Raw genomic sequence first — 23,740 nt, forward strand, 5'->3', positions numbered from 1 at the left:
CTTTTCAGTCTGATTCCGTTTTGTGAGGTGTGTTCCTTGTGTACTATATAATTGTTTTATCTGTTTTATAATATAACCGATTTACTGTTCTGAAAGACAATTGTTTATGTGATCTGATGTATGAATATTTTATCTGATCAATATCTCGATTCCTATTTAATGATTACATTGTGTTGTTTGATATATGTTCTCTGATTATCTATTTTACTAAGATAATTAATTATCATTTTTTGTGGAATTTTGGAGTTTCTGTATACTGCCTGAACTGTTCATTGGAGTACTTGATAAGTGTTTTATTTAGTTATTATTTTGCTTTTAAATTGCTCCGTAGTCATTGGTTTTTGTGGCTTATTTGTTCGTTTTGGTTCATTTTCTATGCAGGACGCTAGATTCTGGAAATTGTACTAAAATAACATAATTATGTAGTATTTTTTATTTTCGGAATCAAAGTTGGATTAGTGGGCATGAAAAATATGACGATGTGATGATGTCAGCACCTTCTAGAAGGTCCAGTCAGCGCTTCTAGAAGAATGAATGGATCAGACGCACGTTTCTGCAATTCAGATTTGAATTAAACTCATATTTTAAGATATTATTTTAAATATTATATTTTATCTTATCTTTGTTTTAGGTATTTTAGTTTAACTAATTTTAAGTATTTTAATTAGGATTTGTTTCATTATTTTAGGAATTATTTTTACCTTGTTTTTAGGGTTTTGAGGCTATAAATACTCTCTCAAGGTAAGCCTAAAAATATATCTCTCAACTGAGAATTTACTCTTCTTCTCTCTAGCTTTATAAAATTCTCTCTTTTATTTCCTTTCAAGTTTTCGATTTTTTTATTTTATTTTAAAGTTTTGTTTTCAAATATGCTAAGTACTTAAATTGAAAGTTTTTAAACTTTAGCACCAAAATAGGAGTGAGAAGATAGTTAATTGATGAATGATGTAATTTACCAATAAAAATTCAGCGATGTTAAGTTTTTATTGACGAGGTATTAAATTAAAACAAAAACTAAATGTAATGTTTAATTTTAGAAAATTAAAAATTTAGATACTAAAATTAATCAAAATTAATAGTTTAAATACTAAACACTAAATTTACCATTGTATTTTTCAAAATAGTCTGTCACTAGAAATGTTGAAACATTGAGCTGCTGAACTTTGGAATGTTACAAGTTATGGAAAATAAGCAGTTTGACTTGACCAGGTGAAAGACATTGAGTATTTAATTACTCTAGTTATAATATTAAATTTCAACTTTTAACTTCAATTATGTCACAGACTCGTTAAAATTCAAATGGTACGATGACATAGACAAACAATATTGTTTTCGTGTGATTATTGATATTCAAAATGAAATCAATTTAAACAATTTTAGAGGTATACCGATTTTAACACTAAAACTCAATTAAACATTGTTCATATTCGACGGTAAAATCGATATTCTTAAAGTTAGGTGTCTGAAACGATTTTATTTCAGACATCAATAACTGCATCAAAACGATGTCGTTCTATCCATATCATCACAATGATAGAAAAAATCATCTATCATTGCGTCGTTAAAATTTAACCACGTGTGTGTTTTACAGTTAATTGATAAAATCAAACAAGGTTTGCAAAATCAGTGATTTTTACCTTGACCAGCTTAAGGGCAAACCATAAGTCCTACTTCAACCACCATAACATTATTAGCAATAGAAGTTGGTAGCTGTCGGATTCTCTGAATTAAATTGAAGACGACCCTGTTTTGCCATTTTTTATGATATTCATGCTCGACACTCATATTTATATCTCACTCTAACATTTAAATATAAATAACATAAAATTTTCTTTTCATCATTGTTAACCGGGGCGACACTAATTTTAATGTTGGTACATTTGACATGTTTTTATATGTCTTTATGGTACGTTTGTTTATATATTTTGACACGTTGTTCAATCGTTCGATTATTATTTTTACTCATTTTTCTAAGGATTGTTTTGACATGACAATGACTGATTAAGATGACACTTATCTGTTATATCATTAATCTTCCTTGCCTTGGACACTCACATGGATTTGGATACTCATTATGTGTTCATTGATAGATTTTCACGTCGTTCAAGTCTGATTTGTATTTTGTTAATGGTGTTTCAATAGCTTGATTCTCTTTCGTGATTTGTTTGTCGATACAATCAGATCTGTTTATATTTATCTTTATTCGAGTTTCTTGGTTAGGTTTTGACCTTTCTTTTATGATACTAATGTGATCTTTAGTTGCTAGTTTTATTTCACTAATTATTAGAATTTGTCCTAATTATAAGCTTAGTTTACGGTTATGATTATAAATTTTCATTATAATTTAAAACATTTCTTATTTTAAATAAAATTAGTGTATTTACAATAAAACAAAAATTCAGAAGTTTATAAAAAAAAAAGAGGAAGTTGTATGAGCTTTCAATAATGATGGGTATAATCCTAGTTGTATGTCCAAGTCATTATAGTAAATAAACCCCATATAGAAATTCAAATAAAATAATGGTTTTTACAAGGGTTTTAAATTGAACATTTCTATGTCACAAATTTAATGACTCTCTTAATCTCTATGGTCAAAAAAGAAAGAAAGAAACCCCAAAAACTCTGGTTTCAAGGCTCCAAATAAACAGGTGAAAGTGCATTTTTGGACCCTCTACTATGTCCAAAGGAGAAAAAATATCTCTTCACCCTGCTGCTACTGCAACCTTCAACGGGGCTAACGGCGGTCGCTAGCTGCTGGTCCCGGCTCGATCTTATCGCTTCTTGAACGGCTAAAAACAGCTGACGGTCCGCCGAAGAATCCATCGAGATAGACCTTCGTATCGGCTGAATTGCAAATTGTTCGTCTTTGTCTCTAATGTCAATGCATTCATCTCCCATGCTAGTCCCCTTATGGAACTTCCTCGCTTTCTTCGTCAACAATCTTTGGTCCGACTTCCACGGTGGAGGACTAATCGAACGGATCGATAACTCCGCGGTGGAGTTCTCCGAATTCAGTCTTTCTTGTGCCCCAAGCAATGTTTGATGAGTGGAACGGCTAGGGTTGTTATTACCTATTTCAATCACCACAAAGTCTTCGTCACCGTTAATGATGGTCTCGGTGTATGGAATCGGATCTTGCGGCGTCGAGCTCGGAGCGACGACGGGGTCGGCTCGGAACCGACCGTCGTCACTCGAGATACTAGTCCGGCAAAGCGGACAATTCGCATTGTTTTGAAGCCAGACATCTATACAATCGATGTGGAAAACATGGCTGCAATTAGGTATCATCCTCAGCTTCTCGTCCACTTCGAATTTGTTCAAGCAAACAGCGCATTCGCAAAGGCTTCCCTCTCTCGATTCCTTATCAAATCGAAATATCGGGATTCGCCTTATAACCGATTCGTCGAGGCCCCGGTGTTGTCGTTCGATCTCCTCCGGAGAGTACGCCATCAAAGGGTCATCGTGTCGCCGTCGAGACAACGAGAATTGCCGTAAGAGATCGATCCTTCGCCAGTTGAGACAACACTTGATGACGAAGATGTAATAGCTGAGCAACAAGAAAGCTGTAGCTAGAATCCCCAACACGGCGACGGCGATGATGGGGAAACTCGAGTCGTAAGAATGGGGATGAGACGCCGAGATCGAGTTCACCGGACTTGTGGGCGGTGAAAGAGCTTGTGAGAATCTGGTTTTACTTACAAGATCCATTGGAAAAGACAGGGTTGTTTTTTTCCAGACAATGCAAAGAAAAGGGTTTACTTGGATCTTGTCATAGGTTTGAAATCCATTGAAACATCAACAAAAAGAAGCATTGGACGGGTTGAAGATTGGTTTAAAGAGACAGGTGAAGGAGAAGAACATGGAGAAGAGAGGTAGGAACCAGGCAGACTATAAATGAGGAAGGTGCTAAAAGGGGACAAGAGAAAGGTTGCATTATATATTGTATTAACTGAAAATTGTGTAAAGTGAAAACAATCGAATTCTAATCTTAATCCTTATATTGTGTGTAAATTATGGATTTAGTCTTTACATTCTATTTTGACCATTTTTATTCCATTCTTTTTAAAATTTAGGGCAAACCACGTGTTTAATACCTAAATTATCAGTTATGATCCGTTTTAATACCTAGACTTTTATTTTTTTTAAATCATACCTAAATTTTAGTTTTTGTTTCATTTTAGTACACTCGTTCAAAAATTAATGTTATATTTTGAAAAAATAGAAATATTTTAGGTACTAACATGAACCAAAACTGATAGTTTAGGTACTAAATGTATTAAGTTTTTAACTTGTGGTACTAAAATGAAATAAAAATTAAACATTAGATATGATTTTTAAAATTAAAAGTGTATGTACTAAAATAGACTAAAGTTGATGGTTTAGATACTAAATGTGCAGTTTACTCTAAATTTTAAATTTTCAATCTTGACCAAAAGATAAAGGGGCAATATGACTAAACTAGAGGAGCTTAAAATGATCAAACCAAAGAATAGTGGGATTTAATTTAATAGATCGTATAAAAAATTTAAAATTTGAGAAGTATATAGCTCAATTTGTCTATTTTTCTCTTTTTGGAATTTCAAATTTTAAATTATAATTCAAATAATAAATAGATAATAAGATTAAATTAAAAAAGTCTTAAAATAATCAAATTGGATAATAAAAATTAAATCTATAATTCACACATAATACATAAGTAATAGTATAATTCAATTCAATAAATTTCAGAGCTACTGTTTCGGTCAAAATAAAAATTGAAAACGTATATGAGCTAAAAATGGTCAAATTACAGTGTGTGAATTAAATACATAACTTACACATGATACAAGGACTTATTGAAGAATTTGACCAGAAAAGAAAATGAGTCTGAAAGGAGAGTACGTAGTTGGTGGATTTCTCCCTAGTTTCCACGAGAAGTTTGGCTTGGAAAAAAGACTCGGTTCAGACTTTCGGTGTCTCGATTCTTGTACCCATGTATATATATATATATATATATATATATTATATTTTGGTTAAACTAATTAATTAATTAATTACTGAACAGCAGGTATGGGGGAATATAAAATTTGAGGTGGTAGGGGGGACTAAAATGGAATGGATTGGCCCACTACCATCGATGATAGAGTTTGACATCAAACGTATGTGTCACGGTTGGGGACCAGGACCATGACTTGTACGTGGTTTAACTAGAAATCACTAGACGGTAAAGTACACAAATAATCCCTTAGCATAAGATATTTTATTAAATATGTTATCGTTAAATGTTATAAAATGGTCCATCGGTTGTAAGAAGTTACTTTGTTGAGTCCCTTGACTATTAAAAGTTATAAAATTATCACTCGACTATTCATTATGTTCCAAACTCGTCTTTTTCCATTAAAAAATTAACAATCATATGAGTTGGACATTAACATGTTGACTAAGATATGATACTGATAGTCATTTGAGATTATGAGATCAGATTTTATCATATCTCAGTCTGCATGCAAACATACAACTCATATGTCGTCAAATTTTTAAAGGAAAATAATGAGTTTCGAACACAGTGAATAATCAGGTGATCATGTTGTAACTTTTAATAGTTAAGTGACTCAACAAAGTAACTTTGTATAGTCAAATGATCATTTTATAACTTTTAATAGTCAGGGACTTAATAAAACAGTATCCTATAATCAGTGATCGTTTATGTACTTTACCCTTAAGTTTATTAAGCGTTTTAACAGTAAATAAAATAGATCTAAGTAGTTATATTTATATAGCATGGTTACTTTACCAATTGGTTAAGAAATTTTAAACAAATAATAAAATATTTCAACACAAGTACACAACTAGTCAAATAATATATACTAAAATCAAATTGCTTTAAAAGATCCATTGACTTTTTGGTATAGAATGTATACAATTTAAATCATTTTGTATTTTTTTTCAATATTCAAAATATTTAAAACTAATCATTCTTTTAAGCGTTTTTCTTTCTATATCGTTAAAATAAAAAATAAATATTTGTTTACAAAAAGATTTAAGTGAAGGTTGCTCTTCAGCTTAAGGTCAGGGCATACCTACGACCCATTTAAGATTTACGTAAGAATTTAAGCATATTTGTTCACCCATCATACTAGGATTGTTGAACTATTAACAAAGTTGGAATCTAGCTTATGAAATTATATAAACTCAAACCCTAATGTAAAGTGCAAACAATTAATTGGAATCAAGGTTGGCATTTATGGATTGGACGTATAAAATGGTTAAAGAAAAAAAACTTTGTTGACTTTTCATTCACTAATCCTTACATGTCAATCATCATCAACCATAAATAAAAGCAAAAATCAAAGTCTCAAAGTCACATGCTACCCATCAAATAATATTCTCAGGAACAACCGATATCGCTTGATTAATCCATATCGATCGAGTCATACACTTAATTTTTGTGATTGAGTTTTTCAAAAGAGATTTTCTACGTACACAAGAACTCAAATTTGAGACTTGTTTAAATGATATCAAGCTGTTTACCACTTAAATCAACCTCGTTAATAGATAATATTCTTTTTTACTATTAAAATTTTTAATAAATTCGATATAATATATTTCGTAGTCAAACCTGGTGAACTATGATCCAAAACTTCTACTTAAGAGGGAACAGAACCGACAATCTATCTCTGTATTTGCGTGTTGACAAACCAAACAACGTGTGTAAGCTGCCAAAGGTAAGAAAAATAGTCCTTTTTCATGTTTTTCCTTTTAGTCAAAGGTTGTGTACCCCATCTCTATAATGACCCAAATGTATCGATGAATCATTTTTTTATGAGAAACGAAATTTTGTTCACGTCATTATCGTACGAATTATATTAAGGTTTAAAGTTTATGATATAAAATTTAAGATAATCTCGGATAACTGTTATTGATGTTATGATTCATAAAACTACATGCAAAAACGTTGTTTAAGTAATGACTTAATTATCAAATAAAGGTTAGATTTTATTGTTTTTCTCAAATATATGTCTAATTTCTTTTTAATAATATATGTGTCTAACGTTATAAACATTACCACTTTAAGTGTCTGGGCCGTAACAACCGTTAATATCACCATTAAGTGACATCGTCACGTTGTGGTGATTTTGAAATTTTTTATTTAAAATAAAAAACTTAAAAATATAATTTTATTTTTAAAAAACCCAAAAATTTGAAAATATTCAACAAAACCCCGAACTTTAAAAAACTTTATTCCAATCCCTACATCCACACCGGTCACCCTCGTTCATCGCCACTGCCGTCGATTAATCTCCACCCGATCGCATTGCCTCTGATGACACAACCACCACCCGAGGAGTCCCTAATCGATGATTTAAACCCGACGAAAATAATACCAAAATCACAAAATTGAAGCTATTCGATGACTCCGACAACATGGGCAAGATCACTGACAATGGAGATGACAAAGATGGCGATGATGTCAATGGTCGTGGTCAGAAAAGAAGAAATTAGGGTTAGAGTTAGGGATTTATGGATGATTGTTGGGATTTATGATTTTTTTTGTAATTTTAGAAAAAAATAATTTTTTTTATAAATATAATAATATTTTTAAGTTTTTTTTAATTTAAATAAAATTTTCAAAAGTTTATGAAGGTTACATGTGTCCTTCAACGGTCGTTATAGGCCAGACACCTAAAATGATAATATTTATAACGTTCGATACCTGGATGATTAGAAAAGAGTTTGAGTACTTATTTTTAAAAAAGCGGTATAATTTAAATATTTATTTTATAATTAAGCCTTAAATAATTTACTGTGAATAAAAAAAACCCTAATCAATATAACTTGAAATTTATTTCGGTCAGTTTTCTTCATTCTCTATTATTGCTGGCAATTTGCAATATTCCTTTGTCAATGTGTCCAAGTAAAGTTTTTATGATTCGACATTTCCACCACAAATATATATTTATTTACATATAAAATAATTATTTCACAATTTAATTCAGCTCGTCCTTTTTACTTCCATCACTGCTACGCCACAGTTACCTCAGCTTTTCCTTCAAGTGATAATCTCAATTTTCTTTTTGGCTAAACTACACTATTGGTCACTAAAATTTGAATAAATTGTTGAATGTAGTCAAAATATAATTCAGGTCACAATCTCTTTGTAATTTCTACATTTATAATAAATTGTTGGTTTTTTATGTGGAGACAGACAAAGGCGATCTCTTGTGTGTATTTTATTTCATGTTGATTTCGGGTTCATTACTTTTTGTTTACAAATTCTTAATATATGGTATTAGAACTATGGTTCAAGTTATTCAATGTCGAATGAATCTGTCATTGCGAATTTTATTAATGATATTAGAGAAATACAAAAGGAACTTTGTTGCAGTGAGTTTTTAGTTACATGATAAATAATTCTCAATCGGTCCAATTTATGCTTCAATGGATATTACACAAGAATCAAAGTCGAAGACTTAAAAATGACGTTTCAATAGACATTTGGTTTATGTAAAAATTGAAGTTATTGAAGACTTATGTCTAGACGGAATTTGTGTCAATTGAGAGATTGTTATGTATTAACTCAAATTTCATTTGGTCATTAAGTTAGATTTTTGTTATAATGCTAATGGTTGAACATTACTTGATTAAATTTATTTAGGTAAGTAAAGTAAGTATTCTCGATGAATAAATTTATTTTCTCTATAAATATAGATTAAACCCTAACCTTTAAAATTATGAAAGATAATTATAATTAGGATATATTTTATTTTTTCTTAAAAATATAGATATTACCAAATTACGTTAAATTTGTCTTTCTATTTTATGTTGGTTTTATATTGTTTACTTTTATGTGTATAAATTTCTAGGATAAATTACGTATTTAGTACATAAATTATCATATTTGATCTATTTTACTATCTAAACTTTTAATTTTTAAAATCATACCTAATATTTAGTTTTTGTTTCATTTTAGTACCCCCACCATTAAAAACTTAAGAAACGAGCTTGCCAGCCGTCGCGTTTACAGTCTTCGGTTGTCGCATCTATCAGCCGATAAAGCTCAAACTTTCCAGCTCATATCTTTTTGACCCTGTGAAAATGATTTCGGCATCCGTTTCACCAAAAAACGCTTCAACCTCCCTAAATCGAAGATGAACTTTTCAATTTCTTCATCCTCCGATCTCTATCGTCAACCATTTGATGAGCCTGAAAGTGGACTATGTTGGTCATTTCGTCATTCTCTCGTGGTCGTTTAGATTGGTCGTCCGTCCACCGAAGCTATGCACCGTCAGCCCGCTCTTTAAATTTTTTACGGCGGCATACTAAAGTGAAACAAAAACTAAGCATTATATATAATTTTTTTAAAAAAATTAAAAGTTTAGGTACCAAAACGAACCAAAACTGACAGTTTAAGTATTAAATACGTGATTTACCCAAATTTCTAACAAAACTCATTTCATAGGTTCTATTTACAAAATTTAATTGCTTATAGTGTGTATGTGTATCGATTTTCTACAAACTTAAATCTCTTCATATTATAATTGTATTTGTAATTTCAAATGCTTGTCATTTTTTAAGAGCATTCTAGACATTATAAAATTGGTCACTAATCTCTACTTTTGGAAAAGAAGTAAGCCAATCCAAGGGTTGTAATCATCTGGTCAAACCCACAAATTGAACAACATCCGAAAACATGTTTTTGCAATAAATGCGATAAGATGAAATTTACAAAGAGATAAACTACGCATTTAGTACATAAATTATTAATTTTGATCTGTTTTAACATATAAACTTTTATTTTTTTCAAAAACATATCTTTGTCTCATCTTAGTATCCCGCCATTAAAACTTAACATGTTTAGTAACTAAATTTTCAATTTTCTTCAAAACTTAATGTTAAATTCTGAACAGTATACTAAAATGAAACAAAAACTAAACTTTAAGTATGATTATGAATAAAAATAAAGGTTTATGTACTGTGTATCAAAAAAAAGTTTATGTACTAAAATATATTAAAACTGATAGTTTAACTACTAAACTCGTAATTTACCCAAAAAAGAGCACATCAGGAGCAGGAGCAGGAACAGCAACAGCTGTTGAAGAGAGGCAATTTACTTGGGAAAAAGAGAAAAAACAAATATAATTGCTTATTGTTTTTATATTCATATTGTCAGTCTTTATTTATTTATTTTTTATTTCAATTTCCAATTTGGGTTATTTATTAATAATTATAAGTTATGTTTGGTTATTTTTTATCCTTCGGTTGACTTTGACTCTCATCAAAGTGGAGGTATTTTTGCATAATTTACTTTTGACCATACATGGTGATGCCTCATGTGCGATAATTTTAATATACGATTAAGAAAAGATACTATTATAAATGTTAATATTTTTTAATATTTTTTTAATATTTTTGGTAAAACGTTACCTAAAATATTATTTTTTTACTGAAAATATTAATATTGGCCGCTACCGAAAATGTTTAACATTTCTGGTAAAGCGTTACTTAAAACATTATTTTTTATACCAGAAATGTTAATATTAGATTCTAGTGGAAATTAGTTAGTGAAATCAACATTTCCGGTAAAAAAATAATATTTTAAGTAACGTTTTACCGAAAATGCTAAAAAAATTAATATTTTTAGTAGAGTTTTTCCTTAGTCGTATATTAAGACTGACATACAACCGAACTACCCTATCCATGACATGTTGCAGAATAAACTCAAATGGGAATGCTTACGCGAATAAACGAGAAAAATTATAATATTAAAATTATAAAACAAATTATGGTTATAAGATTTCACATAGTTTTTAAATTAGCTTATAATAATTATCTATTTAAAAATCATGGCAAAAATGCAACAAAGATCCTTGTATTTTTGAAAAAAAATCGATTTAGCCCTCGTATTATTTTCTAAATAGATGTAGCTCTTGTATTATCTTTTCTCTCAATGTGACTCTCCAACTCAGAAAATAAATCCAATGTGGCCATATGATCAATATTTTTTGTTGATGTGACAGTTCACGGTGCTGATGTGACAGTTCACGGTGCTGACGTGATGATTCAAGATACTGACATGTCAGTCCATCTGTTATGCTTGAGTTACCAATTTAGTCAATCTGTTATGTTATCCGTCACGTTATCAATCACCGTGGACTACTACGTCAATACCATAACGGTCAGCGACGAAAAATGTTAGTTAAAGAATCACATTAAATTTATTTTTTGAATTGGATAACCACATTAATTTTTTTAAGAGTAAATGGAGTTTTGAAGCTTTTTTGTAAAAAAATAATTATTTGATAAAAAAATTAATATTATAAGACTAACATTAGAAAGAGCCTTTAGATCAAGCTTTGAGAGTAATAAATTAGCAGCTGCCATTTGTAAGAGGAGGGATCTAATTTTGATGCATCAGGATCACGTGGGTGCTTACGTTGGACGACGGAATCACGTGAGTGTTAGATTACTGAGTTAATTAGATTGTTATGGATCTGTTATTAATCAGTTATAATAATTGACAGTTAGTTGAACTATCAGTTTGTAATGATTATAAATACTTTTATTGTATTTGTGTTAAATAATTTCGGCAAAACGGCATGAGAGGTCCTGAACTTTTGAAAAAAATTAATATGATCATCATATTATTTTTTAATGTACACTCTAATTCAGAAAATAAACTCAATGTGTCTCTTTGATCAACGTTTTTTATCGTTGACTTTTACAATATTGACGTACCAGTTCACGGTGCAGAAGTGATGATCTACGGTGCTGACGTGGTAGTCCATCTACCTTGTTTGACTTACCAATTTAGTTAATATGCTACCTTAGACTGCCACGTCAGCATCATGAACTGCCACATCAGCACCGTCGGTCAACGACAAAAAAACGTTGGTCAAAGGATAACATTGAGTTTATATTATGAGTTGTATGACCAGATTGAAAGAAAAAATAATACGAGTTTCACACTAATTTTTTTCAAAAACATACCGACCTTTGATTCCTTTTCCCCAATATTTTTTATAGAGAGTTATTGATCTAGGATTGATATTCTAATTTTCTTAAGCAAATTTGAATATTTCCACCGTTGAACCAGCAGATTGTGTTGGGTTATTTTTTTATAAGATTTTCTTAAATACTATTTTTATTTTTGGTTAAATATTTTAATTATACTATGTAAAATCATGCATAAGTTGTGGTCAAACAAAAAAAAATAAAAATAAAATAAAATAGGGTTAAGCACATGCAGTCACGTGCATTGAAGGCTGACATTACTGTGAGACTGTGACCATTGCTACCTTTCCCTTTCTATGATCTTTTCTGGAGTAATATTTTAATTATTTCATGGCATTCACATAAACAATGCATATACGATTTTTATTAAATTAAGAAGGTTTAATTATTAAATATTTGGATGGACGGTACGATTTTTAGTTTAAATAAGATATTAAATTTGAGATATTAAAAATATAATAGCATTAAATATTATATTTGATGGAAAACTTTTATTTTCTGTGTGATTTATTTAGTAATTCGATAAAAATAATAATATTTTTTAAACCGTTAAATGAATTAATTAAAAATATTTATAGTTATAATTATAATTAAAAACTGATAAAAGGGTAAGGAAACTCTACATCAAGGCAGCCCAAGCTCCAAATAATGGAATTCAAGACAGCCCAAATAATGGAAAGGTTTACTGGGCCTACATCAAGTCCCATGAAGTTGATAGCTACGTTTACCTCACGTTTGATCAACCGGAACTCAATGCTCAAGCTCTGTTAGCAAGATGAGCGATGGAACGGACTAGAGCGTAAGGGCTGACAACAGAAGGTGGCGAGAGAAGCTTATAAACTTCAGCGTTATCCGTTTGAACCGTGGCTCTTTCAAATTCATTTGACCAAGCAAACTTCAGACCTTCAAAGACACCCCAAAACTCGACTTGAAGTAATGAAGTTGATCCTAACTTCTTCGAGAAAGTCGAGAGGAGATTGCCACCATGATCACGCAATAAACCGCCAATCGATCCGAGGATCGTCGAAAGAGGCTCAACCCCATTAATGTCGAGGCAGATCTCACCAAAGCTAGGAGGTGACTATTAGATCAAGTCCTCACTTGATGCCGAGTAGTACAACATGTGAAAGGAATATTTTTGTTTTGATTACTTCTATTAATTGATGTGACATATCCATATATTTAACGATAGTTAAATTAATATGTGATATGCTATTTTTTAAATAAAATAATATCCTTCATTAAGACAATCTCATGGGTCGTAACCTTATTGAGGAATAAAAATAAGAAAAATATTTTGATTTTGAGAAAAGGGTTCAAACCTTGAAACCTTATAAAAGGATTCAATGTTTTTTTAGATAAATTGATTTTTTAATTATCCAAAAAACATATAAATTCTGTTAAAAAAACAGGTACAACAACATAACCCCCTACAGTTTAATGAGAATTACAACCCCATACATCACACAAAGTCTAGTTTACTGCATCCCACCTAATTTCTTCTTATACACTTTAATTCGAACAATACCTTTTATAATATGTATAATCTCACTCACACTTCTCCTAACATTCCTAAATTATCTATAATTTCTTTCATCCTATATATAATATACAAAAGCACACTAGGCAATCTTTAGCACATACACCAAGAGGGATTTACCCTTGAGCCTAGAAACAGCCCAAAGTAGCTCATTATTCCAGCTTCCCACCGCTCTATAGATGCCACACAACCTCAGGACAAACTCCCAAATCTCCCTGGAGAAAATACACTCAAAGAAATATATGATTCCTAGACTTTTGTCCACTCCACTCACAGTTCCTACAGCCATCATCAACAATTATCCCCATTTTAAGAAACCTGTAAGTAGTAGGAAGCCTATCAAGAGCTTCCATCCAAGCAATGACAAAGTGCTTAGGAATGTTCATGGAGAACCAAACAAGTCTCTTCCATTCTACCTTATCTATGCTTCCCATAATCTCTCCCTAAAACCACATTGCAATAATCCCTACTTAACCCTCATAATGGAGTTAATGTTGTCTTTATAAAACACTAGCAAGTCATCTGTAAAACACATATGAATCAACCCTACCTTTCCACACTTAGGGTGAAAATGAAATACCATTCTTGCAGCAGCTTCATTTAACAACTTAGTTAAGACATTTATTGCCAAGACAAATAAATAGGGTGATAAAGGATCCCCTACCTTACACCCCTTTTACCTTGAAAATAACCAAATAAACTCCCATTAAAGGAGATAGAAAACCTAGAACCAGTTATGCAAGCAACAATCCACCTCCTAAATTGTTCAGGCACTTCCAATACCTCAAAAACCCCTAGCATAAAGTCCCAACTTAGGGAGTCAAAGGTCTTTTGTAAATAAGCTTTAATAGAACATCTAGGAGAAATAAATTTTCTACCATAACCCCTCACCAACTCCTGAGCCATGAGAGTGTTATCCATAGTACTTTTGCCCCTAAAAAAACAGTCTGGTTCCAAGAAACAATTCTAGGAAGTAAGGGAGTAAGCCTAGCAACTAAAATTTTAGTGATTGCTTTATAGATTACAGAACAACGAGAGATATACCTATAATCTCTAACCATACTAGGATTAGGTAATTTAGGAACAATGGTTATTGTAGTCGAATTAAACGTAGGGTGTAAAGTATAAGAATTAAAAAAAATTAATTGCTATAATAACACCAATTTCCATAAAGTCTCATACTTCCTTAAAAACTAATAGTATATCTATCAGGCCTCAATGCCTTGTCCTTTCCTTAACTAAAAAACATTTCCTTGAGCTCCTCTCTAGTGACCTTTCTAATCAGAACATCACCAGCCCCAGTAAGCAGGGAATAACCAAGCAAATACCTCAAAATCCCCACATCACAACCTCTGACACCCTCATAAACCGTCCCAATTTTCTTTGTGAATAACCTCACCATCTTATCAACCATATAATCAAAAGTCTCCAATTTATGCCCCTTCTCATCTTGCAACACTATGATAGTTCCTTTTCTTCCTTACAACAACCTGGGAATGAAAAAATTTTGTGCATTGATCCCCTTTCTAGAGTCAGACAACTTTTGCCTTTTACTGATAAAAAGAACTTTCATCATTCTCTAACTCAACTAACTCCATCATCAACACTTTCTCAACTTCCATATTATGCCCTCCAAAACCAGAAAAAAATTAGAATTTGATGCCTTTCGAACTGATCCCTCTTCTCCATAACTCTCTTTGAAATATCAGAATACTTGTCCTTATTAAATCCTCTCAAAATAGGTTTTAATCTCTTCAGCTTACCATATAAAACCTGCATAGGGTCACCTTGTAGAGGCTCATCCGAAGAACATCTAACCATCTCCCTAAACTCAAGATGTAAAATCCAAAAAATTAAAAAACTTAATAAGCTTTGGCCTTGAAGTGAGATTCTCTGGATATACCAAACAACAATCAAGCAGTGATCAGACGCTCCAAGAGCTTGAAATTCAACATGAGATTAAGCAAAAACACCACACCAATTATCATTAATCAAAACCCTATCCATATTTATGGAAAGGAATCCCACTTCATATTTATTAGATCAATTAAAAACAAGGTCATAATAGTGGTGATCCACTAACCCAAGCCTATACATACAACTCTACAACTCCTCCATATCAGAAGTAATCTGGCTAACAACCCTCCCATTACTGGAGCTCTCATTGGCAATAACAAATGCATTAAAATCACCCCTTATAAGCTAAGCAGAGCCCCCTATCAATCCTTCCACAACTTGCAAATTATGCCAAAGATTTTTCCTAACAGTGTTATCATTGTTGCCATAGACACCAATTATGGCCACATACTTACCCTTCAAAACACCTTTCAAAGACATAATCTGATCAGAAAAATGCAAACAAAAAATAATATCCCTTTCCTCCATAGCACCCAAATATTTCCATTGCCTACATGACTATAATTTCAAACATAGTTTCGATCCTCAAAATATCTAACAACAATCTTAGAAGTTATATGTTCTCTAATCCTAGTTTCAATTAGACATAAAATTTCAACATTCATCATTTCTAACCTACTCATTACCCTAGATTGTTTTGTGGTGGGTGGTTAAAGCCCCTGATATTCTAGAAGATAATCATAAACAAAGAGAATAAATCATACCTATTGAATAACTAGCATCATTTTCCTTTTTAGCTTTATCCACCAAATCTTTCTTTTTTAACTTTCATCTCATGCAAAATATTTGCCACACCCTGAGAAGCAAGCCTCGACTTCGTCAGACCTTCACCTTCCTCCAAAAAAAATCAAATATCTCAAATTTGTTAGAAGAGCTCCCACTTTGGACGAACTAAAACCTTGTATTGTAGCTCTCGAAATTACAGCAGTCCACTTCGAGCTCAAACCGGTCATGTTCGACATATTGGACGTGATTGAGCAGTTTGGTGGTGCTCCTCATGAGTATGCAAAGTAACATGTTTGAGCTTTTTTAGAGGTATGTAATTCATTTCGACAACAAGGTGTGCATGAAGATGTGCTGAAATTGAAGTTGTTTCCATACTCATTGAAATATCGTGCTAGGACATGACTTAATGGAGTACCTTCCGGCTCGATAAAATCATGGGCAGACTTACACAAAAAAAATTTGCTACAACATAATCCACCAAATATGAACAACCATTTTAGGAAAGCCATAGCATATTTTTGTCAAGCTGATGATAAGTCTACGTTTGAGTGTTGGGATAGATACAATGGACTCCTACACAAGTGCACCAACCTTAGATTCCACGATTGGACGCAAGCTGTTATGTTCTACCATGGTATAAATGCTCCAACAGGAATGATGCTAGATGTTGCGACAAATGATACTTTGCTGGAAAAGGCACCTGAAGAAGCATTTGATATCTTTTATATGATAGCAAAAATACACTATCAATTATCTTCTTCGAGACTAGGAATGGGAGGAAGACTTATGGATCACTTTAACTTGATGTCGATGACTCTATTTCAGCTCAATTCTCAACCATTACTAATATGTTGAAAAATCTCCAATGTCCTAGCAATGTGAAGGAAGTCAAGGTGGCAAGTTCTGCATGTATTTTATGCCATTGCAATCATAATGTGAGCGAATACCCTGAAAACCACGAGTCTACCAACTATGTGGGGAACTTTAATGGGAGCAACAACAACCCTTACTCGAACACTTACAATCCTATATGGCTTCAGCATCTGAATTTTTCTTGGGGGAATCAAGGAGCTAACAATGCCATCAACTCAAATCGATAGTATAGCATGAATGAACCCCTAACTTTTCAAAAAAAAAATCGTGGCAAAATACTAACCAGGGGTCAACATTTTCAGATAACACCAACTCTTTGGAAGTTACTCTCCAAGACTTCATGGAAACTACCAGAGATCTATTGCAATATCACTCCACATCTATTGAGAGCCAATGAGTATTATTAAAGAGCCAAGGGGCATGTTTGTAAATTCATAGTTCATCTTTGCAAGCCTTGGAAATCTAAGTGGAAAAAATTGTTGCAGCAGTACATGCATGCCCACAGGGCATCCTACCTAGTGATACTGAAGTCACTAATGATCAAGAAAGAGATCATTGTGGTGCATCCACCTTAAGGATTGACACCAAAATCTACAAAGATGTTAAGTTTGGGGGGAGACACTTTGAGAGCCCATCCATGAGATTGTGCACGAAGATTCGGAGATGTAAGAAAACTCACATTTGATGGAAAATAATGACGAGGGTTCAAAAATGCAACCAATGAAGAAAATAAAAATGTTTCATTGGCAAAAAAACTAATCCCCACCAATCGCTTCAAGATGTAAAATATAATATGGAAGAGGAAGTTGCAGAATTTTGCCGTATCAAATTTGTATGCACTGATGATCACTTAAAGCTCGATGAAGAAGACGAAGATGAGCTCGAGGATATTCCAAAGGAGATGAGTCAGTCTAGCTTACTTATAGCTAGACTAGGTAGGGAAAGAACAAGGTCACACACGATGGTGGCTACTGCCATTGGGATGACCCCTACCTCTTCAAAGAATTTACTACCTAGACAATTAAAAGTTGCCACAACAAAGAGAAGCGAAAAAAGATCTTATTCCACTACTATCCAACTTCATGCGGAAAACACTTGTAGGGAGAGAGGACTACTGAAAAGACACGAAATGCCAGGGCAAAATATTTTGAAGTTGGGACTGTTATATGTATGAGGAATTTTGGTTTATACTTATGCTCCGATCGAACGTGACAAAATTGCCATATCATTTTAGGATGTTTTGGAGTTTACATCCCTTCAACTTTCTTTAATTTTTTGCTATAACAATTTTTTATTATTGTGTGTTTATTTTTATTTCCTTTATTTCTTTATTTACTTTTAATATTTGTTTTTTTAGATGAATAGACTTTCAAACATGTGGACAAGTGTAAAGCCCTCATGGATTCTGCACCCACTAAGAAAGAAGACTCAATTTTGTTGTTGGCACAAACGATGACATTTTTATGATGTTCAACCATCTGCACAAATGCCACAACAAAAATCGTAACACCTCTGACCAAGCCTCACCTGAAGAGGATAACCAATCACTTTTGCATGCTTTTGCATAAAATTTTGGTACCGAACTAAACTGCTATATCAATGTTTAAAGTGCTAAGTTAAACTCCACAATATTTTGAATTATGTTAAATTGCAAATAAATGTCTTGGCATAACTGTAGAGGGACACTTCTCTGTTTGACAACATTGCCTGGAAACCCTTTGAATCAATGTCAGCCTTAGCACATAAGTGAATGCAAGTAGTCACGAGATGACTCTGCCTGACTAGCTCAGGGATGGAAGGTATGCTCTCATTTATCTAGAGTGTGGGATGATAGTTGTGATAAACTGACTCCCCTTGTGCAGTGCTAAAAAAATTCAAAAATTCAAAAATTTTAGTGTTGAATAAATAAGAGTAATTTTGTGCTTAATGAATAATTTTATGCATTGACAAAACAAAAGAACATAGGGACTTTCTAATTTCTTTAAGCATAGACTAGATACAATCACGCACACACACTTGTAAATGATCTTGGCCTAGGGAAAGATACTTAACTTCTCAATAAGTCTAGAATGTTGAAGCCAAACTATTTTCTGAGGGCTGGAATTTTAGACCACTTGAATGTCCTGATTGAAAACTTTGCCATAACATTTTATTTTTTTATTGATCATTATTCATTGTTTGAGGACAAGTAATAGCTTAAGTTTGGGGTGTGATAACTCCGTAAAAAGACTATGTTTTCAGTATTTTTACTTAAGTTATTGATTATCTAAAAGTCATTGTCATAGCATTTTAGTTGCATATAGTTGCATTTAGGACATTTATAGGTGGAAACGTTTTGCCTTGGCTAGTTTTTATTTATAAAACTGACGTTGCTGATGAGAGGGGTTGTGTATTGGTTGTGATGATGCAGGTGATAGGAAATGACCGAGGAGGAAATTATTTGCTATGACAAATTTTGTGCGAGGGCCACAGGAACTGAAGACGTTGACTGTGAGGAATAATTTTTTGCCATGGCAAGTTTTATCTTGTAAGTCTGACGCAATACGAGACAAAATTACTGACATCGCTTGGCCATCTGTCCATTGCACCTCACATGAATCTCTGCCCCTGCCAAGGATTTAGGACCACTGCCAGCTGCCATATTATTCACGAAATGGGTATAAATTCAAGGGTAGTTGGAGAAATTTCAAGGGCACTAAACCCAAGAAATTCCCCACTATAAATAGCACATTATGAACACCATTTTAGAGATCTAAACTCTCACCTACCCTAAAAGATTTGGAAACGACCGTTGCATCAACTTCTCCATTGTTCCCCTCTCATCTTCCTTGGTGTCCTCCATAGCCGGGGCTTTGCCGGAGTAGCGGCTAGGCCCTCGAGAGAGGCTATCGCACTTGAGCAGTCTTGGTGATGGTCTGATGTCACGATAAAGCTATGTTTTTGGGAGTTTCCTTCTCTTTGTTCTTCATTTCTTATCTTTTTAAGGGCTTGCACTTAATGAATATTTTGGGATGATTTTAGCCACACCATGAACTGTTTTATTTGGTGTTGTAAATGTTTGGCTGATAATTTATTTTATGTTTAATGGACGATAAGTATATTTATGTTTATTGTTGTTTTGATTAATGTTTTAATCTTATGCCTTAGCATTGTAAGAGCTTTTGAGAGATTACCTGGTTCCTTGGCATAATATTCCTAGTCTTTGTAAGATCTGTTGAAAGATAGTCGTTTTCAAGGAGTTGATACCTAATATCGAGATGGTTAGGTTAGATCAACGTGAACAAGGGAACTAATCCGGGATGGTGAGGTTCTAATCTGCCTTAGAGATAAGGAGAGGGTTTCAAGCGACTAAAAGGGATAGTACTTAATCGATAGGCTAGGGTCATTGTTTACGCTGAGAGGTATTGTTGTGGCAATAGTTATATTAGGTTCCTTACTAGAGATAGCTTAGGAACACTTTAGTAAATCCTGTTAAGCAGTATAGACACAACATGCTTAGTTCATCATATGCATAGAATAATTTCTTGCCATAGCAAATCTAACCCAAGTGCTCCATTAGAAGTCTGATTGTGTGAGGTTGCTAGTCTTTATTCAGAACTCAAACATTTTTTTCCTTAGCAACTTTAATTTACTTGTTCATTCAATTAATTTTTGCCTTATCAATTTTTATTTGTTTACTCTTGCATATTTTTCTTGCCACGACAAAAATTATCTTCTCATTTCACTTCACACATTTTTGCCTCAACAAACTTTTTCCATATGTTCATACCATCTACCATAGCACATTTCTCATTTGTTTATATCATTAGATTTAGACGCTTAGGATTAGTTAGTGATGTTTATTCCTAGTTGTAGCAATCTTTAAAGAATTCCTCCAATCCCTATGGAGACGATACTCACTCACTATTGTATTACTTGCATTGATTGTGTATACTTGCACAGATTTTCGTGCCACAACACACACATTTACACGCAATCAGCTATCGAGAAAAACAGTTACTTTAGAGAGAGAATGGTTAATTTCCACTCAGAGAGAACATGATTCAATGTTTTGCACCAAACCAATTGTTGTGTGATTGACGAAAATTATATTTAGGTTAAATTATGATTATAATTAATTATGTTTTTTTCATGAAAATATATTAAATATGAAATATGTTTCTCAGTTTTTATTTACCAATAAGACAATGAAATATATTCTAAGCTTATCGAGAAATTTTAATTTAATAAAAAAATTTGCATATATCATATTAATTTAACTGTCATTAAGTATGTAAGCATGTCATATCGATTGTCATTAATGCCAGTAATCGAATAAGAATATTTTCCAACAATAAAAAATTCAAATAAAAAAAAGTTAAATTTCGATGATCAAAATATAAAACACTTTAAAAATTCAACGACTAATAATATAAATTGCTTTTAAAACTATTATACTCCCATATCATCACAAAAATAACTAAATAATTAACTAAACTCACGTACAATAAGAATCGAACCTAATATTTCAAAAGAATTTATATTCTTTACCACTAATTATATTCTTTACAATTAAGTCCATATTCATCCATTTTCCAGAAGTTTGACCTAATCATTTATAATAATTATAATTAAAAGTGATTAATCAAACAATTGGCGCCCGCAGCTTCCCCAACTTAGCTTTTATTACCAAAATTCAGATTCCTACACTAAATTATATTATCAGGTCCCTCATTTTCGAACCTACAAAAAGTAAATTTATCATGATAGTCTTTGATTTTATATATTGATTCCACACTAATCGAATGATGGATATTTAGGTCATGGTGCTTTAAGGTTCTATGAGTTTTGGATTTGAGGTTACGTTTTATGAGTTTTAAAGTGATTTTGAGAAAATCTAAACAAATAGAGTGATAGGAGACGACGAGCAGAGTTCGTTTGTATCTTGAGTGGTCGGAGAAGATGTTGGAGAATGATAATTGCAGTGAGAACGTGATACAAGGATGAAATTATAAAACTTTCATCTTCATAGGAAGAAGATAAAAAGAAAAAAAAAGGGAAAAAGTTATGGATGACACATGAATTCTATATAAAAAGTAATCCATATTAATATATGTGCTGCCATGTCATCCTTCCATTTATGATTTAACGCCCAAATAACTAAAATTTGAGAAAATTAAAAGTTTAATGAGTAAATTAAAAAATTTAAAACTTTAGTATCTAAACTAAAAGTAAGAAATTTATAATTTATCCTAATTAACATATTATACAACCGGATAGAGTAATAACCAAAATACAAATGATAAACCTAGACTTAAAAATTAAAGGGTAAAGTATACAAATGGCCTCCGACTATAGGATATTAATTTGTTGAGTACATGATTATTAAAAGTTATAAAATGGTCCTCCGACTATAGATGTTGCTTTGTTGAGTCCCTCTATCATTAAAAGTTACAAAATGATCATTAGACTATTCATTATATTCCAAATTTGTCATTTTCTGTTAAAAAACAATGACAGTTTGAGCTAGATGTTGATCGGTTGACTTAGATATGATAAAATATGATATCATAATCTCAAACAACTATCATATCTTAGTCAGCATGTTAACGTCCATCTCAGACGATAGTTACATTTTTAACGGAAAAGGACGGATTTGGAACATAATGAATAGTTGGGTGACCATTCTGTAACTTTTAATAGTCAATGGACTCAACAAAGCAATGTTCTATAGTTGAGGGACCATTTTGTAACTTTTAATAGTCGAATGACTCAACAGAATAATACCCTATAGTCGAGGGACCATTTATATACTTTACCCCCAATAATACGTAGGATAAAATTCGAACTCGAACTCGAATCAGAAGAGTTTGAATTAATCTCTCTATCAAAGGAAGCACAAAATAGAGAAAAGCAATCGTAAGCCGAATGACCTCATGGAGACCCTATCTCACGTGTAATGAAGTTGACAAATTCTTTTGACATTAAGCCATCAACTTTTATTCACATAAACACTGTACGAATGGAATCAAAGTGTAGCTAAAACCTCCATAGCCATCCATCTTGACCATCCCGATACATTGAATAGAAAAGACCACTTTAAAGCTTAATCGAAGTTTCTGATAAGCACGTGTGAACAGCTTTTGGCCATGAATTCCTTCATGTGTTTAATTCCGTAGGGACCCCCAAAATGCCTGCCTAACCTTAAAGATTCCACTTCCTTTCCGATCCATATAAAATGCAATTTCCACCCACGGCCATGCAGACGATACGAAAACCGACCTTCGAATTCCGCGATGGAGGTTAATTCTACCGGCGAGACGACTCGGTACCGGGGGGTACGTAGGCGGCCTTGGGGGAAGTTCGCGGCCGAGATACGCGACTCCAACCGACAGGGGGCTCGTGTCTGGCTCGGGACGTTTAACACCGCCGAGGATGCTGCCCGAGCTTACGATAGAGCTGCTTATGCCATGAGAGGTCACTTGGCGATTCTTAATTTCCCGCACGAGTATCCCATGGGTAATTTCGCCGCCGCTAATGCCTATCGACGTTCATCTTCCGCCGGTTCGTCGTCGACTTCTTCGACGGAGAGAGGAAAACAAGTTTTCGAGATCGAGTGTTTGGATGATAATTTTCTTGAAGAACTTCTTGAAATTGGAGAGAAAAAGAGCAAGAAGACATGAAGTTAACAATGGTGACAATCTTCCCTGGGGC

General features: G+C 32.7%; 2 protein-coding genes across 2 annotated transcripts; one reads left to right on the forward strand and one right to left on the reverse strand.

Annotated features, from left to right (window-relative positions):
• Positions 1 to 2,545: 2,545 nt before the first annotated feature.
• Positions 2,546 to 3,899, reverse strand: LOC120213584 (RING-H2 finger protein ATL16-like). The gene has a single exon (XM_039211688.1). The coding sequence runs from the start codon at positions 3,706 to 3,708 to the stop codon at positions 2,629 to 2,631; it is 1,080 nt and encodes a 359-aa protein (XP_039067619.1). The 5' UTR covers positions 3,709 to 3,899; the 3' UTR covers positions 2,546 to 2,628.
• Positions 3,900 to 23,303: 19,404 nt separating this feature from the next.
• LOC120213874 (ethylene-responsive transcription factor ERF096-like) lies at positions 23,304 to 23,740 on the forward strand. The gene has a single exon (XM_039211920.1). The coding sequence runs from the start codon at positions 23,323 to 23,325 to the stop codon at positions 23,707 to 23,709; it is 387 nt and encodes a 128-aa protein (XP_039067851.1). The 5' UTR covers positions 23,304 to 23,322; the 3' UTR covers positions 23,710 to 23,740.

This window comes from Hibiscus syriacus, unplaced genomic scaffold, assembly GCF_006381635.1.
Source record: "Hibiscus syriacus cultivar Baekdansim isolate YM2019G1 unplaced genomic scaffold, ASM638163v2 tig00110044_pilon, whole genome shotgun sequence".
NCBI classification, from domain to species: domain Eukaryota; kingdom Viridiplantae; phylum Streptophyta; class Magnoliopsida; order Malvales; family Malvaceae; genus Hibiscus; species Hibiscus syriacus.